Source organism: Coregonus clupeaformis, chromosome 7 (assembly GCF_020615455.1).
Source record: "Coregonus clupeaformis isolate EN_2021a chromosome 7, ASM2061545v1, whole genome shotgun sequence".
NCBI classification, from domain to species: domain Eukaryota; kingdom Metazoa; phylum Chordata; class Actinopteri; order Salmoniformes; family Salmonidae; genus Coregonus; species Coregonus clupeaformis.
This window is the reverse complement of record NC_059198.1, coordinates 18,326,806-18,343,243: the sequence shown is the minus strand read 5'-3', so window position 1 is coordinate 18,343,243 and position 16,438 is coordinate 18,326,806. Positions and strand designations below refer to the sequence as shown.

The 16,438-nt window shown below is 44.2% G+C and overlaps 1 protein-coding gene across 4 annotated transcripts; it reads left to right on the top strand.

Annotated features, from left to right (window-relative positions):
- Positions 1-562: 562 nt before the first annotated feature.
- nsun6 (NOP2/Sun RNA methyltransferase 6) lies at positions 563-14,681 on the top strand. 4 transcript variants are annotated; one of them, XM_041881138.2, is made up of 12 exons: positions 563-623; positions 896-1,025; positions 1,949-2,104; positions 2,675-2,769; positions 10,554-10,660; positions 11,065-11,218; positions 11,549-11,630; positions 11,929-12,048; positions 12,670-12,814; positions 13,016-13,161; positions 13,585-13,710; positions 13,828-14,681. In XM_041881138.2, exons 2-12 carry the CDS (start codon positions 951-953, stop codon positions 14,044-14,046), a joined length of 1,425 nt encoding a protein of 474 aa, XP_041737072.2. In that variant the 5' UTR covers positions 563-623; positions 896-950; the 3' UTR covers positions 14,047-14,681. The 4 variants fall into 4 exon arrangements, with proteins under 4 accessions (XP_041737072.2, XP_041737071.2, XP_041737074.1 ...); XM_041881137.2 differs by having other exon boundaries at positions 2,672-2,769; XM_041881140.2 differs by lacking the exons at positions 563-623; positions 896-1,025; positions 10,554-10,660 and having other exon boundaries at positions 2,017-2,104; positions 2,672-2,769.
- Positions 14,682-16,438: the final 1,757 nt, after the last annotated feature.

Below are 16,438 nucleotides of genomic sequence, written 5' to 3'. Positions count from 1 at the left end.
GATACAGATTATTATTACTCACACACAAATAGTAAGTGACTATCACATGTGAGTTGATTAATGTTTGATTAATGTACATAAAAATCAAAACATAAAAAAAATCTCTGAATTATCATTGAACTGAAATGTGTGTGTCAATAGCAACATGCATATAGACCTACATGCAGTACAGTATCTAAAGAATGAGAAAACGACTCCAGAAAACGACTCCACTCTCCCGAGTGGCGCAGTGGTCATGCATGCCACTAGAGATCCTGGTTCGAATCCAGGCTCTGTCGTACGGGAGACCCATAGGGCTGCGCATAATTGGCCCTGCGTCGTCCAGGATAGGGGAGGGAATGGCCGGCAGGGATGTAGCTCAGTTGGTAGAGCATGGCGTTTGCAACGCCAGGGTTGTGGGTTCAATTCCCACGGGGGGCCAGTATGAACAAAACAAATAAAAAATAATGTATGCACTCACTAACTGTAAGTCGCTCTGGATAAGAGCGTCTGCTAAATGACTAAAATATAAAATGCAATTAGATTGCCCCAAAAGAACTACAACTCCCAACATTACGATAAAAACACATGTTAATGACGTATGAGGAAATGCCCTACGAAGAGCCTTCACCCCAAAGTGTAACGTGAGTAGCATGGAAACTGATTCGTAAAACGCTTTTCACCTTTACATTATGCACACAAACGTACTTTTAATCAATACTTCATGCAAGCAACATGCAAGTAATGGCGTCGCAAAGAAGCTTATGCGTTTGATGTCTTCATATCACCGACAATACTACTAGCCTCTTCACTCCCAAGTCTCCCGTCATCAAGAATGATGGTCAGGTATTGACAATTTCAGGGGAATGTATGCAGTAATTAACAATAACTTTAATTTCTCTATGTTACATCTCAGGTCGAAATAGGTGTATTTTTCCACCTTCAAATTGCCATAACCAATACCAGAAGAAATGTCAATTTTCCCAATAATTGCTTTGAAGCCAGAAGTTCATGATTACTTGAGGAATGTCTTCATAAACAAGGAGGTGGGGTTCCCTTACCTGCTACACACACACACACACACAGGGGCATTTAACAACGCGGATGTATTTACACACACTAGCGTTGCTTTCAATTGTATTGGGTTGCACAAAAGCCTGAAGTGAAATACAATTCCATTTAAACTTACTGTGCCGGTGGGCAGGACGGTTGGTTATTATGAGGGGGGAAATTTGAAACAAAATATCTAAAGGATTGTATTATTAAAGAGTTTCCAAGCCAGATCTGTTGTAGATCCACTTCCACTCTGCTTACCTCATGTCAAAATAAAAGTCCCACACGTGCGCCATATGTGGAGAAAAAATGAATAACTTGTGGGGGACGTTTATTTTGATATGAGCTAAGCAGAGATTAAGTGGGTTCTATAACATACCCACGTTTGGAAAGTCTGTTTAATAATACGATCCTTTAGATATTTTCTCTCAATCCCCCCCAAACCCAATACAATGTATGTAAATACACCCTCGTTCCAAAATGCACCTAGCACACACACTAATTAATCTGTTTGTGTTCATTGTTTTGACAGTGACTACATTAATGTTCTTGTTCTTGTTTGAACATTGAGGACGTTGGTTGACTTCTACTAGATGCAAGTTTATTGTTATTTCTAAATGACACCTAAGCTTTTACTTGCACTTTATCAGATCTCATCTAGTTATGTACAGATATATGGACCTGTATTTATCCTGCTTCTCAGAGTAGCATTGCTGATCAAGGATCACTTTGGCCTTTTAGATAATAATGAATCCAAATGTTATGGAAAGGGAGGCCCTGATCCTAGATCTACTCTGAGATACTTTATGAATATGGGCCCTGAAGTTCAAGTGTCACCCAAAAAGGATCTGTTGAAAGAGAGAAGTAATGTTCAGCTGCTCGAACCTGACATCCCCTGTCCTATGTTTGGGTGCAGGTGTTGGCTGCAGTGAGTCAGGGAGAGGCGGAGCAGAGGTTCCAGAGGCTACTCTCCTGCCTGTCCCACCCGCCTGCCTTGACCTGTGTGCGGGCCAGCACTCACCTGGCTCCCCTGGAGGAGATCCAACAGAGGCTTGGGGAGGAACTCAAACAGGTGGGGGGCAGTCTGCATTCTGTGTTGGTGACTTGTGACAGTGGGATTTATTAATTGGAATACATTAACTGAAATGTGCTTAAGTTCAATGCTCCTTCTAGGCTATAGTGTGAGAGACAGATGGACTGAGTTTATTCCCTTCTACCGAAGTGTGTTTGCACAGTTTCTCACTCTCCGTCATCAATCAATCAATACATTAAATGTATTTATAAAGCCCTTTTTACATCAGCAGTCATGGATTTAACAATGGTGGAAACTCCCTCCAGCCAATGCTTACACCAATCCAATGCTTTTAAATACATGACAGGGTGCAAATGCACACTTTCGGAAAAGGGTGGAGAATCAGGCCACAGCCATGGTGGACATGTGTCTATGGAGCAGTGTTGCCTGAACTTAACTTAGATTGTGTTTTTTATTGCTAAAGGTTTTCTTTGTCCTGGTGGGTATGCTATGTGAGAGCATTCATGTCTGACTGTGTGTCTATACATTTATGATAGTCAACACTGTTTTCTGTGTGTTGACACCTCAGTGTGAGCTCTTCTAACCCTGCTGTCTCTGTTCTTGCAGCAGCAGAGGTGTGACTCTCAGTCTGAAGACATTTCCATTACCATTCTCCCCCACCCACACATTCCAGATGTGCTGCTTCTTCCTGTCATCGGCCCAAGGTATGTCAGGAATGCTTGCAAAATGTCAGCCAAATAAACTATATATACAGTGGGGAGAACAAGTATTTGATACACTGCCGATTTTGCAGGTTTTCTTACTTACAAAGCATGTAGAGGTCTGTAAATTTTATCATAGGTACACTTCAACTGTGAGAGACGGAATCTAAAACAAAAATCCAGAAAATCACATTGTATGATTTTTAAGTAATTAAATTGCATTTTATTGCATATTTGATCACCTACCAACCAGTAAGAATTCCCGCTCTCACAGCCCTGTTAGTTTTTCTTTAAGAAGCCCTTCTGCTCTCCACTCACTACCTGTATTAACTGCACGTTTGAACTCGTTACCTGTATAAAAGACACCTGTCCACACACTCAATCAAACAGACTCCAACCTCTCCACAATGGCCAAGACCAGAGAGCTGTGTAAGGACATCAGGGATACAATTGTAGACCTGCACAATGCTGGGATGGGCTACAGGACAATAGGCAAGCAGCTTGGTGAGAAGGCAACAACTGTTGGCGCAATTATTAGAAAATGGAAGAAGTTCAAGATGACGGTCAATCACCCTCAGTCTGGGGCTCCATGCAAGATCTCACCTCGTGGGGCATCAATGATCATGAGGAAGGTGAGGGATCAGCCCAGAACTACACGGCAGGACCTGGTCAATGACCTGAAGAGAGCTGGGACCACAGTCTCAAAGAAAACCATTAGTAACACACTACGCCGTCATGGATTAAAATCCTGCAGCGCACGCAAGGTCCCCCTGCTCAAGCCAGCGCATGTCCAGGCCCGTCTGAAGTTTGCCAATGACCATCTGGATGATCCAGAGGAGGAATGGGAGAAGGTCATGTGGTCTGATGAGACAAAAATATAGCTTTTAGGTCTAAACTCCACTCGCCATGTTTGGAGGAAGAAGAAGGATGAGTACAACCCCAAGAACACCATCCCAACCGTGAAGCATGGAGGTGGAAACATCATTCTTTGGGGATGCTTTTCTGCAAAGGGGACAGGACGACTGCACCGTATTGAGGGGAGGATGGATGGGGCCATGTATCGCGAGATCTTGGACAACAACCTCATCCCTCAGTAAGAGCATTGAAGATGGGTCGTGGCTGGGTCTTCCAGCATGACAATGACCAGAAACACACAGCCAGGGCAACTAAAGAGTGGCTCCGTAAGAAGCATCTCAAGGTCCTGGAGTGGCCTAGCCAGTCTCCAGACCTGAACCCAATAGAAAATCTTTGGAGGGAGCTGAAAGTCCGTATTGCCCAGCGACAGCCCCGAAACCTGAAGGATCTGGAGAAGGTCTGTATGGAGGAGTGGGCCAAAATCCCTGCTGCAGTGTGTGCAAACCTGGTCAAGACCTACAGGAAACGTATGATCTCTGTAATTGCAAACAAAGGTTTCTGTACCAAATATTAAGTTCTGCTTTTCTGATGTATCAAATACTTATGTCATGCAATAAAATGCAAATTAATTACTTAAAAATCATACAATGTGATTTTCTGGATTTTTGTTTTAGATTCCGTCTCTCACAGTTGAAGTGTACCTATGATCAAAATTACAGACCTCTACATGCTTTGTAAGTAGGAAAACCTGCAAAATCGGCAGTGTATCAAATACTTGTTCTCCCCACTGTATATATATATATATATATACACACTGCTCAAAGAAATAAAGGGAACACTTAAACAACACAATGTAACTCCAAGTCAATCACACTTCTGTGAAATCAAACTGTCCACTTAGGAAGCAACACTGATTGACAATACATTTCACATGCTGTTGTGCAAATGGAATAGACAACAGGTGGAAATTATAGGCAATTAGCAAGACACCCCCAATAAAGGACTGGTTCTGCAGGTGGTGACCACAGACCACTTCTCAGTTCCTATGCTTCCTGGCTGATGTTTTGGTCACTTTTGAATGCTGGCAGTGCTTTCACTCTAGTGGTAGCATGAAACTGAGTCTACAACCCACACAAGTGGCTCAGATAGTGCAGCTCATCCAGGATGGCACATCAATGCGAGCTGTGGCAAGAAGGTTTGCTGTGTCTGTCAGCGTAGTGTCCAGAGCATGGAGGCGCTACCAGGAGACAGGCCAGTACATCAGGAGACGTGGAGGAGGCCGTAGAAGGGCAACAACCCAGCAGCAGGACCGCTACCTCCGCCTTTGTGCAAGGAGGAGCACTGCCAGAGCCCTGCAAAATGACCTCCAGCAGGCCACAAATGTGCATGTCTGCTCAAACGGTCAGAAACAGACTCCATGAGGGTGGTATGAGGGCCCGACGTCCACAGGTGGGGGTTGTGCTTACAGCCCAACACCGTGCAGGACGTTTGGCATTTGCCAGAGAACACCAAGATTGACAAATTTGCCACTGGCGCCCTGTGCTCTTCACAGATGAAAGCAGGTTCACACTGAGCACGTGACAGACGTGACAGAGTCTGGAGACGCCGTGGAGAACGTTCTGCTGCCTGCAACATCCTGCAGCATGACCGGTTTGGCGGTGGGTCAGTCATGGTGTGGGGTGGCATTTCTTTGGGGGGCCGCACAGCCCTCCATGTGCTCGCCAGAGGTAGCCTGACTGCCATTAGGTACCGAGATGAGATCCTCAGACCCCTTGTGAGACCATATGCTGGTGCGGTTGGCCCTGGGTTCCTCCTAATGCAAGACAATGCTAGACCTCATGTGGCTGGAGTGTGTCAGCAGTTCCTGCAAGAGGAAGGCATTGATGCTATGGACTGGCCTGCCTGTTCCCCAGACCTGAATCCAATTGAGCACATCTGGGACATCATGTCTCGCTCCATCCACCAACGCCACGTTGCACCACAGACTGTCCAGGAGTTGGCGGATGCTTTAGTCCAGGTCTGGGAGGAGATCCCTCAGGAGACCATCCGCCACCTCATCAGGAGCATGCCCAGGCATTGTAGGGAGGTCATACAGGCACGTGGAGGCCACACACACTACTGAGCCTCATTTTGACTTGTTTTAAAGACATTACATCAAAGTTGGATCAGCCTGTAGTGTGGTTTTCCACTTTAATTTTGAGTGTGACTCCAAATCCAGACCTCCATGGGTTGATAAATTTGATTTCTATTGATAATTTTTGTGTGATTGTGTTGTCAGCACATTCAACTATGTAAATAAAAAAGTATTTAATAAGATTATTAAATTCATTCAGATCTAGGATGTGTTCCCTTTATTTTTTTGAGCTGTGTGTGTGTGTATGTATGTATATGTGTGTGTGTGTGTGTGTGTGTGTATGTATGTATGTATGTATGTATATATATATATACACACACACACAGTACCAGTCAAAAGTTTGGACACACCTACTCATTCCAGGGTTTTTCTTTTTTTAAATTATTTTCTACATTGTAGAATAATAGTGAAGACATCAAAACTATGAAATAACACATGGAATCATGTATTAACCAAAAAAGTGTTAAACAAATCAAAATATATTTGAGATTATTCAAAGTAGCCACCCTTTGCCTTGATGACAGCTTTGCACACTCTCAACCAGCTTCATGAGGTAGTCACCTGGAATGCATTTCAATTAACAGGTGTGCCTTGTTAAAAGTTAATTTGTGGAATTTCTTTCCTTCTTCATGCGTTTGAGCCAATCAGTTGTGTTGTGACAAGGTAGGTGTGGTAAACAGAAGATAGCCCTATTTGGTAAAAGACCAAGTCCATATTATGGCAAGAACAGCTCAAATAAGCAAAGAGAAATGACAGTCCATCATTACTTTAAGACATGAAGGTCAGTCAATCTGGAAAATTTAAAGAACTTTGAAAGTTTCTTCAAGTGCAATCGCAAAAACCATCAAGTCTATGATGAAACTGGCTTTTATGAGGACCGCCACAGGAAAGGAAGACCCAGAGTTACCTCTGCTGCAGAGTATAAGTTCATTAGAGTTACCAGCCTCAAATCGGCAATTAACTGCACCTCAGATTGCAGCCCAAATAAATGCTTCACAGAGTTCAAGTAACAGACACATCTCAACATCAACTGTTCAGAGGAGACTGCTTGAATCAGGCCTTCATGGTCGAATTGCTGCAAAGAAACCACTACTAAAGGACACCAATAATAAGAAGTGACTTGCTTGGGCCAAGAAACACAAGCAATGGACATTAGACCGGTGGAAATCTGTCCTTCGGTCCAAATGTGAGATTTTTGGTTCCAATCGCCATGTCTTTGTGAGACGCAGAGTAGGTTAACGGATGATCTCCGCATGTGTGGTTTCCACAGTGAAGCATGGAGGAGGTGGGATGGTGTGGGGGCGCTTTGCTGATGACACTGTCTGTGATTTATTTAGAATTCAAGGCACACTTAACCAGCATGGCTACCACAGCATTCTGCAGCGATACACCTTCCCATCTGGTTTGGGCTTAGTGGGACTATCATTTGTTTTTCAACAGGACAATGACCCAAAAATATATTTTGATTTGTTTAACACTTTTTTTGGTTACTACATGATTCCATATGAGTTATTTCATAGTTTTGATTTCTTCACTATTTTTCTACAATGTAGAAAATAGTAAAAATAAAGAAAAACCCTTGAATGAGTAGGTGTGTCCAAACTTTTGACTGGTACTGTATATACAGTGGGGAAAAAAAGTATTTAGTCAGCCACCAATTGTGCAAGTTCTCCCACTTAAAAAGATGAGAGAGGCCTGTAATTTTCATCATAGGTACACGTCAACTATGACAGACAAAATGAAAAAAAAAAAAATCCAGTAAATCATATTGTAGGATTTTAAATAAATTTATTTGCAAATTATGGTGGAAAATAAGTATTTGGTCAATAACAAAAGTTTCTCAATACTTTGTTATATATCCTTTGTTGGCAATGACACAGGTCAAACGTTTTCTGTAAGTCTTCACAAGGTTTTCACACACTGTTGCTGGTATTTTGGCCCATTCCTCCATGAAGATCTCCTCTAGAGCAGTGATGTTTTGGGGCTGTCGCTGGGCAACACAGACTTTCAACTCCCTCCAAAGATTTTCTATGGGGTTGAGATCTGGAGACTGGCTAGGCCACTCCAGGACCTTGAAATGCTTCTTACGAAGCCACTCCTTCGTTGCCCGGGTGGTGTGTTTGGGATCATTGTCATGCTGAAAGACCCAGCCACGTTTCATCTTCAATGCCCTTGCTGATGGAAGGAGGTTTTCACTCAAAATCTCACGATACATGGCCCCATTCATTCTTTCCTTTACACGGATCAGTCGTCCTGGTCCCTTTGCAGAAAAACAGCCCCAAAGCATGATGTTTCCACCCCCATGCTTCACAGTAGGTATGGTGTTCTTTGGATGCAACTCAGCATTCTTTGTCCTCCAAACACGACGAGTTGAGTTTTTACCAAAAAGTTATATTTTGGTTTCATCTGACCATATGACATTCTCCCAATCCTCTTCTGGATCATCCAAATGCACTCTAGCAAACTTCAGACGGGCCTGGACATGTACTGGCTTAAGCAGGGGGACACGTCTGGCACTGCAGGATTTGAGTCCCTGGTGGCGTAGTGTGTTACTGATGGTAGGCTTTGTTACTTTGGTCCCAGCTCTCTGCAGGTCATTCACTAGGTCCCCCTGTGTGATTCTGGGATTTTTGCTCACCGTTCTTGTGATCATTTTGACCCCACGGGGTGAGATCTTGCGTGGAGCCCCAGATCGAGGGAGATTATCAGTGGTCTTGTATGTCTTCCATTTCCTAATAATTGCTCCCACAGTTGATTTCTTCAAACCAAGCTGCTTACCTATTGCAGATTCAGTCTTCCCAGCCTGGTGCAGGTCTACAATTTTGTTTCTGGTGTCCTTTGACAGCTCTTTGGTCTTGGCCATAGTGGAGTTTGGAGTGTGACTGTTTGAGGTTGTGGACAGGTGTCTTTTTTATACTGATAACAAGTTCAAACAGGTGCCATTAATACAGGTAACGAGTGGAGGACAGAGGGTTCTCTTGAAGTTACAGGTCTGTGAGAGCCAGAAATCTTGCTTGTTTGTAGGTGACCAAATACTTATTTTCCACCATAATTTGCAAATAAATTCATTAAAAATCCTACAATGTGATTTTCTGGATTTTAGTTTCTCAATTTGTCTGTCATAGTTGACGTGTACCTATGATGAAAATTACAGGCCTCTCATCTTTTTAAGTGGGAGAACTTGCACAATTGGTGGCTGACTAAATACTTTTTTCCCCACTGTATATGTGGACACCCCTTCAAATGATTGGATTAGGCTATTTCAGCCACACCCGTTGCTGACCGGTGTATAAAATCGAGCACACAGACATGCAATCTCCATAGACAAACATTGGCAGTAGAATGGCCTTACTGAAGAGCTCAGTGACTTTCAACGTGGCACCGTCATAGGATGCCATCTTTCCAACAATTCAGTTTGTCAAATTTCTGCCATGCTAGAGCTGCCCCGGTCAACTGTAAGTGCTGTTATGGTGAAGTGGAAATGTCTAGGAGCAACAACAGCTCAGCCGCAAAGTGGTAGGCCACACAAGCTCACAAAATGGGAGAATGCTACAGCATACATTTACATTTAAGTCATTTAGCAGACGCTCTTATCCAGAGCGACTTACAGTTAGTGAGTGCATACATTTATTTATTTATTTTTCATACCCCCGTGGGAATCGAACCCACAACCCTGGCGTTGCAAACACCATGCTCTACCAACTGAGCTACATCCCTGACATTGACAATGACATTCTAGACGATTCTGTGCTTCCATCTTTGTGGTAGTTTGGGGAAGGCCCTTTCCTGTTTCATCATGACAATGCCCCGTGCACAAAACATGAAATGGTTTGTCGAGATTGATGTGGAAGAACTTGACTGGCCTGCACAGAGCCCTGATCTCAACCCCATCGAACACCTTTGGGATGAATTGGAACGCTAAATGCGAGCCAGGCCTAATCGCCCTAAGTGCCCAACCTCACTAATGCTCTTGTGGCTGATAGGAAGCAAGTCCCCACAGCAATGTTCCAACATCTAGTGGAAAGCCTTCCCAGAAGAGTGGAGGATGTTATAGCAGCAAAGGGGGGACCAACTCCATAATAATGCCCATGATTTTGGAATGAGATTTTCGACGTGCAGGTGTCCACATACTTTTGGTCATGTAGTGTATGAGGCCACTCCACAGAGGGAAAAACAGTCTTTACAGGTGGAAAAATTGTAACTCTGGTCCAGGGCTTTGCACGCAGCTTTCTGACGCTGAGCCTTCAGGGTCAGCAAGCCGCGTGTAACTCCCTGGACCAGAGCTTAGAAAAATCCCAAACCCTCTCCAAAATCACTCCCACCATGGCCACAACTACACATTATTTTATAGAACTACAGCAGAAATAACAGGTTTCTTAGCTTAACTCGCTATGCAAAAACACTATGCACATTGGGTTTGACATTATACTATGTAACCAAATCAACAACAGAACAAAAAGACACAAAGAAAGCCCTCATAAACCAACAATTGCTAACAATGCCATGATAAGGTTCTCTTCTGCTCTTAATCTTTCCAATAATTATTACTTTGCTGCTGTTGGTATGTATGTGTGATGATAGCATATAAGTGGTACCTCTGATCTTTAGCGCTGTTCATCACCCTTGTGTGTGAAAGAGAGAGATATTCTGCATCCCAAATGGCACCCTATTCCCTAGGGACTGGTAAAAAAAATTGTGCAGTAGATAGGGAATAGGGTGGCATTTGGGATGTAACCATAGCATATAAGCGGTATGTGAATGTGTTTTACCACCCCTTGACTTTGCGCTCTGACCTCAGGCCTGTGGTCCAGCTCAGCTCTGAGGTCATAGTAGGAGCTCAGTGTGGCAGTGCTGTTCTGAGGGGCGCGCACGTCTTCGCCCCAGGGATCCTCGCCACACCCAAGTGTAAGATAACTTCATGCACTTCAACTACAAACCAAGGACAGCACACTTTTTCTTCAGACTTCCTTAGTTGCCATTGGAGCCTTTGACCGGAGCGATTTGGTAGACCTTGAGTTCTTCTTCAATTATTTGAATGGAAAGTACGTCAATGTTGTGATACTAGTTGCGTTCACAACAGATGAACTGTTATCAGCAGTCTAGTAAAACAATAGTTTTGTGAATAAACATTATAGCCTGGACTAGAGGTATAATAATAGTGGTGTGTTTGGTCTCAGTCATGAAGACAGGGGATGTGGTGTACATATCAATGTTGTGATACTAAAATTGTGTTAGAACTGTTATCATCAGTCTAGTAAAAGAGTATTAACTCATAAACCTGTTGCCTGATCATTCTCTGACTGTCTCAGTCATGAAGACAGGCGATGCGGTGTCTGTGTTCTCGGACCTGGAGGGGAAGTGCACACGGGGGAACAAGGACTTTAAGGGAAAGAGAGTGTTTGTGGGAAATGGAGTCGCTGAAATGGACCGCTCCAACATCTTCTGCTCAGATGAACCAGTCAAGTAGGTAGAGACGCTTAAGTCTCGAATCTCTATACAAAATTCTCTCAGAGCAGTGTTACACTAGTCTGTTATAGGGCTGATATTTGGGTAGCACTTTACAGCACATCAGAAAGTGGTAATAACATGGTAATAGTATGGCTGCTATTTGAATAAAGAATTAATACAGATCAAGCCTCATTGAATGAAGCATGTGCAGATACTCAATATCAATGATACTCAATATCAGCGTTCAGAATTATTTAGTCCTAGTAAAAAGCATGCCCTAAACTGTAAGACATGCTCAGGTTTTATTATATTTTGCAGTAATGTCACTGTTCTCTTCCCATCTAGGGGTGTTGGCATTCGGATGGTAGAGCCCCTGTACCAGAGCCCCTCCTTCGACGGGGTACTGCCCAGCCTGGCGTTCCTACAGGTACCTCTTGAACAGCAGTTTTTTGAGACTGCAGTAGATTCTCTGAATGAGTCAGAATCAGGGGCATCTCATGTATCAAGAATCTCAGAGTAGAAGTACTGATTTAGAATCCATTTTGATCACAACAAATAAGACATTGGGGACCTGGGCCTGTATCCACAAAGCATTTCAGTCTAGAGTGCTAGGTCCTCACCTGTCCATAGAATCTTATTCATTATGATCTGAGCAGCAAAACTTATCCTAGATTAGCACTCCTACTCTGAGCTCTGTTTTCCCCTGTCTCTTTCTATGACTCTAGAACCTCCCATCAGTGGTGGTCGGTCACGTGCTGGGGCCCCGTCCTGGAGAGCGCATCCTTGATATGTGTGCTGCCCCCGGGGGGAAGACCTGCCATATAGCTGCCCTGATGGGGGGACAGGTGAGAGACTGTAGGGGGTGGGGGGGTTTCAGGGGGCTCTGCTGGGCTTTGAAGACCTTGAATTTAAAGGTACAATATGCAGAAATTGCTTCGCCATTTCCTGGTTGCTAAAATTGTAATAGTTTGCCTAATTTCAGATTGTGTGACAAGTCAAGCAAGGATAGTCTAGAGAATCATTGTACCATCTAAACCGCTTTGAAATATATTTTGAAGCTGGTGTACAAAACCGAAAGTAAAAGACAAAAACAAAACTTCAGAACGGGAAGCATAGAAATAGGTCACATAGAACGGATCTACCACTTCTTAGACTTGCTTTCAATGGGAATGACAGAGCTATAACTCACATTTCTATGTGATTTTGGTTGGGTCGCCCAAAAAGTTACACATTGCAGCATTAAAGGGATATTACACTTTCAGGTCAAAGTTTGTGAGATGTTTTCCGACCTCTAAAGTAGTCTGTCAAAATGAAGAAGATTAGTAAATGTCCCTTTAAGTTTCTATTTGCACATTACATCTACTTCTCCACAAGGTGGCGCTGTTGTGCAATGTTGGGCTCTTTTCCCCACTGCTGCCTGGTATGTTGTTTTGAACTTTGCTGCTCACTTGGTTTGTCCCTTGCAGGGAGAGGTAGTGGCCCTGGATAAGATCATAGGCAAGGTAGAGCGCATCCGTCAGAACGCCAAGGCGCTGCATCTGGACTGCATCAAAGCCCACTGCTTCAACAGCATCAAGGCTGTGTGCACTGACCAGGCCCAGGACACTGAGGGTACAGAATGTGACTGATGGGATGCATCCCAAATGGCACCTTAATTCCCTATATAGTGCACTATACAGTAGGTAATAGGGTGCCATTTAGAATGCAGACATGGACACCACTTTGGCGCTCAATGTTATTCTCACCTCTGTACTTGGCTAGCATGATTACTAATTCAGAGACCTGCATACTTTCATTTCATCCTGTTTTCAGGTCCACCCTTCCCTCCACAGAGTTTTGACCGGGTGCTGCTGGATGCTCCCTGTAGCGGTCTAGGCCAGAGACCCAGCATGGCCTGTACCTGGAACCTGAAGGAGATCTGCTCCTACCAGCCTCTACAGCGCAAGCTCTTCCACACGGTGCGTCACACACATGGTCAGATGCATGCATGTACGCTCGCACACACGCTTACCTCGCATAACATTGGCCGTGACCAGTAGAGGACGGTGTGGCCAAGCTTGATTGTTCCAGAGCGCTTGGCTCCGCTATACTCTGAAGGAAAGCTTAAGTATAGCCGGCAGATGGATTACTGTGGGGAGATTAGGGTCCAATAGTGAGCACATCACTTATCCCAGAGGCACAAAGCGCTCCATCAGTGTCCACTGGAGTTTTCTTAAGGCCATTTAATATCTAGGCTCTGGAGAGACCGCAGTAAGGTAAATGTGTGTGTATGCACCGGCGTTCCGACAATGCGATGTCTATCTATTGAGAGATGAGGGCCTGTTAAAGAGTGCTTACTGTGAGTGTGACATTGATGTGTGTGTCTTGTGTATAATTGGCAGGCGGTACAGCTCCTGAAGAAAGGTGGGATCCTGGTGTACAGCACCTGCACGGTGACTCTGGCAGAGAACGAGGGGCAGGTGGTCTGGGCCCTTAACACCTTCCCCTGCCTCACACTACAGCCTCAGGTAGCACATGCATGCAAATACACACACACACACACACACAGCCTCAGGTAACAAATGAACACACACACACACACACACACACACAAAAAAAAAAACTAATGTGTCTGTCTCTCTCAGGAGCCCCACATCGGAGCAGAGGGCATGCTGGGAGCTGGCCTGTCACCTGAGCAGCTGCGTCTTCTCCAGAGGTTCAGTCCTGAGTTGGGCTGGAGCGCGGCCGAGGCCAGGGGAGAGGATGACAGCCCCACAGAACAGCCAGAGTCCCCAATCCCCCTCGCACACCGAGCCAACAAGGACACTATCGGCTTCTTCATCGCCAAGTTCCTGAAGAGCTGACATGACTAGACTAGCGGTACTCTCCCCTACCTGGTTAGAACAGAGCTGTTCTCCTTGCCTTAACACATAGCCTGCAAAGAGGAATAATGGTGTTTACACCTCTCACTGTACTCGGGCAAGAGAGCATTTAGAACACACAGGCTCCCTGTGCGGTTTACAATATCCACCTCTGTGCCTGTCTGGCTGCATACTAAAACACTGGGCCATATAGGGATGAGTTGTATAAACAGAGAGGGGAGGAGAGGAGGGAGGGATTGAGCAAGAGAAAAACATTTAAGGGCGAGTAAGGGAGAAAATGCAGAGAGTGGGTTAGTATCGGCGAATGCAGTTCTGCTGCCATTTGCCCCATCGCCATGACAACAGTGACGACACAGCTGACAGCGGATTTGCTGGCTCTGGGAGCGTAGATCAGGAAGTAGCGTGCTGAAAGGGGTCACGAGATATTAACAATTTACTGCCTTTTTAGTTAGTGTTTCAAAAACAAGGAACCGGTATGGTTATTTTTACAGGAACAAGATGGTAGGTATCACACAGCTATCCCTCAGTTTATGGTCTCTACATTCAAACAGATGTTTTTGTTACTTTACTTATCCCCTTTTCTCTCAAATAAATGGAAAATAAACTAAATATATATATATATTTGCATATTTCTTCTTTACAAATATCTCATTAAATATTTTTGTGTATATACATCCCCATATTGCTTGCCATATCAAAACGTGAATCAAAGATAAGAACAGTCACATTTATTTATAAAGTCAATTTTATCAAATGGATGAAGGTCAATGCGGGTGAAGGTCAACGTCATAAATCTACGAGTGTACATCCTACATGGGCTTCAATTTACAGGCCACACTCCCTCTCCCATCTCCCATACTAGTATCTTCCCATGCTGGAGTCAGAACTCAGACCTTCACAATGACCTCAGCTCACCTCTCTTTTCCTGGCTTCCTGGGAGGAGGAATAGCATCAGTCCATCAACCCGATTATCCAGGACAGAACGGTGGGAGAAAATTACATGGCATGCTGCATCTCCAAGCACCCCCCCCATCCATCAGAATCAGTCAGCAGCCACATCAGCTGTGTTTTAGATGGCCCTAGAAAAGTGATTAAAATGGCTCCTCCACTGACAGGCCACTAAGGGCCCACTATCTGTGGTTTAAATCTGACCCAGGGACAGCATAAGTGATTGGGTTTTTTGTTGAATAGGTACTCTGCAGTGTAACAACATAAAGAGACTGTCGATTCACTAAAACTGAGAAGCAGCTTTAAGAGTGACTCAGGTTGACTGACTGGGAGCAGTAATCGGCCTAGGCATTTCTAACACACGGGCTATGTTTTTTCCTTGAGGACCCCATTATTAGCAAAATAATGATAATTCTGTGCAAAACCCCCAATTTAGACCGGCCCACTGGGCTAAATATGGACCAGTCCATCTGGCATTCGCCCTAACTGCCCTATGGCCAGTCCATTTCTGGAGAGACAGTGGGAAGTAAAACCCTGCCTTATTTCAAACTGTCCACTCTCTCGCTCTCAGTCTCTTCTCTCTCTCTCTCTCTCTCTCCTCTCTCTCTCTGCTGTTGACGTTCATGGCGTCATGACGACTCTGAGGCAGCTGGTTCCACCTGGGAGTTTCAGGGTGGTTTCAGAGGACTCTATTCTTAGATCAGACCATCTTCTTCACTTCTGTCTCTTCTCATCTCTCCCATGTCCTGGCGGGCTATTCCTGGTCAGAGTACTAACGTATGCTATGAATGTCATTCTCAGAGGAAGCAATTCCTTTTAGACACAGACAGGCACGCACACATGCACGTACACGCACAGTGCCGACACACAAAGTACAGACAGACACCACAGGTATGTAAGTAACAGCATTTCATGAAACGTATTACAAATAAATCTAAGACCAGTTGATTTTCTTGTCCTCTACATAAATCCTTTGTTGCCAAGTTTATATTTTGTATTTATACATATGTACATACAAATGTACACTCTTAAAAATGTGTAGTGTTACTACAGTAGCATATAAATGGATTGTACCTTATCATAATATTTTAGGCTAAAATAAAAAACGGAGAATTGTTCTAGGGGACTGGTTGGTTGGTGGTAATGTACTGGTTGGTTGGTGGCAATGTAAACAGAGGGACAGAATACCCTAGGGTGCATCCCAAATGGCACGTTATTTCCTACATAGTGCACCCTGGTCAAAAGTAGTGCACCATATAGGGAATAGGGTGCCATTTGGGGCACATTCCCCTAAACTCCCTTACCTTACAGAGGGCAGCCTGAACTAAGTTAGGAGTTGGCCCTAACCTCAACTGTGCTAGGTTATAACCATATATTTAAAAATATATATTTTAGAGAGAAAACATTTCAAAATATATGGCTCCGG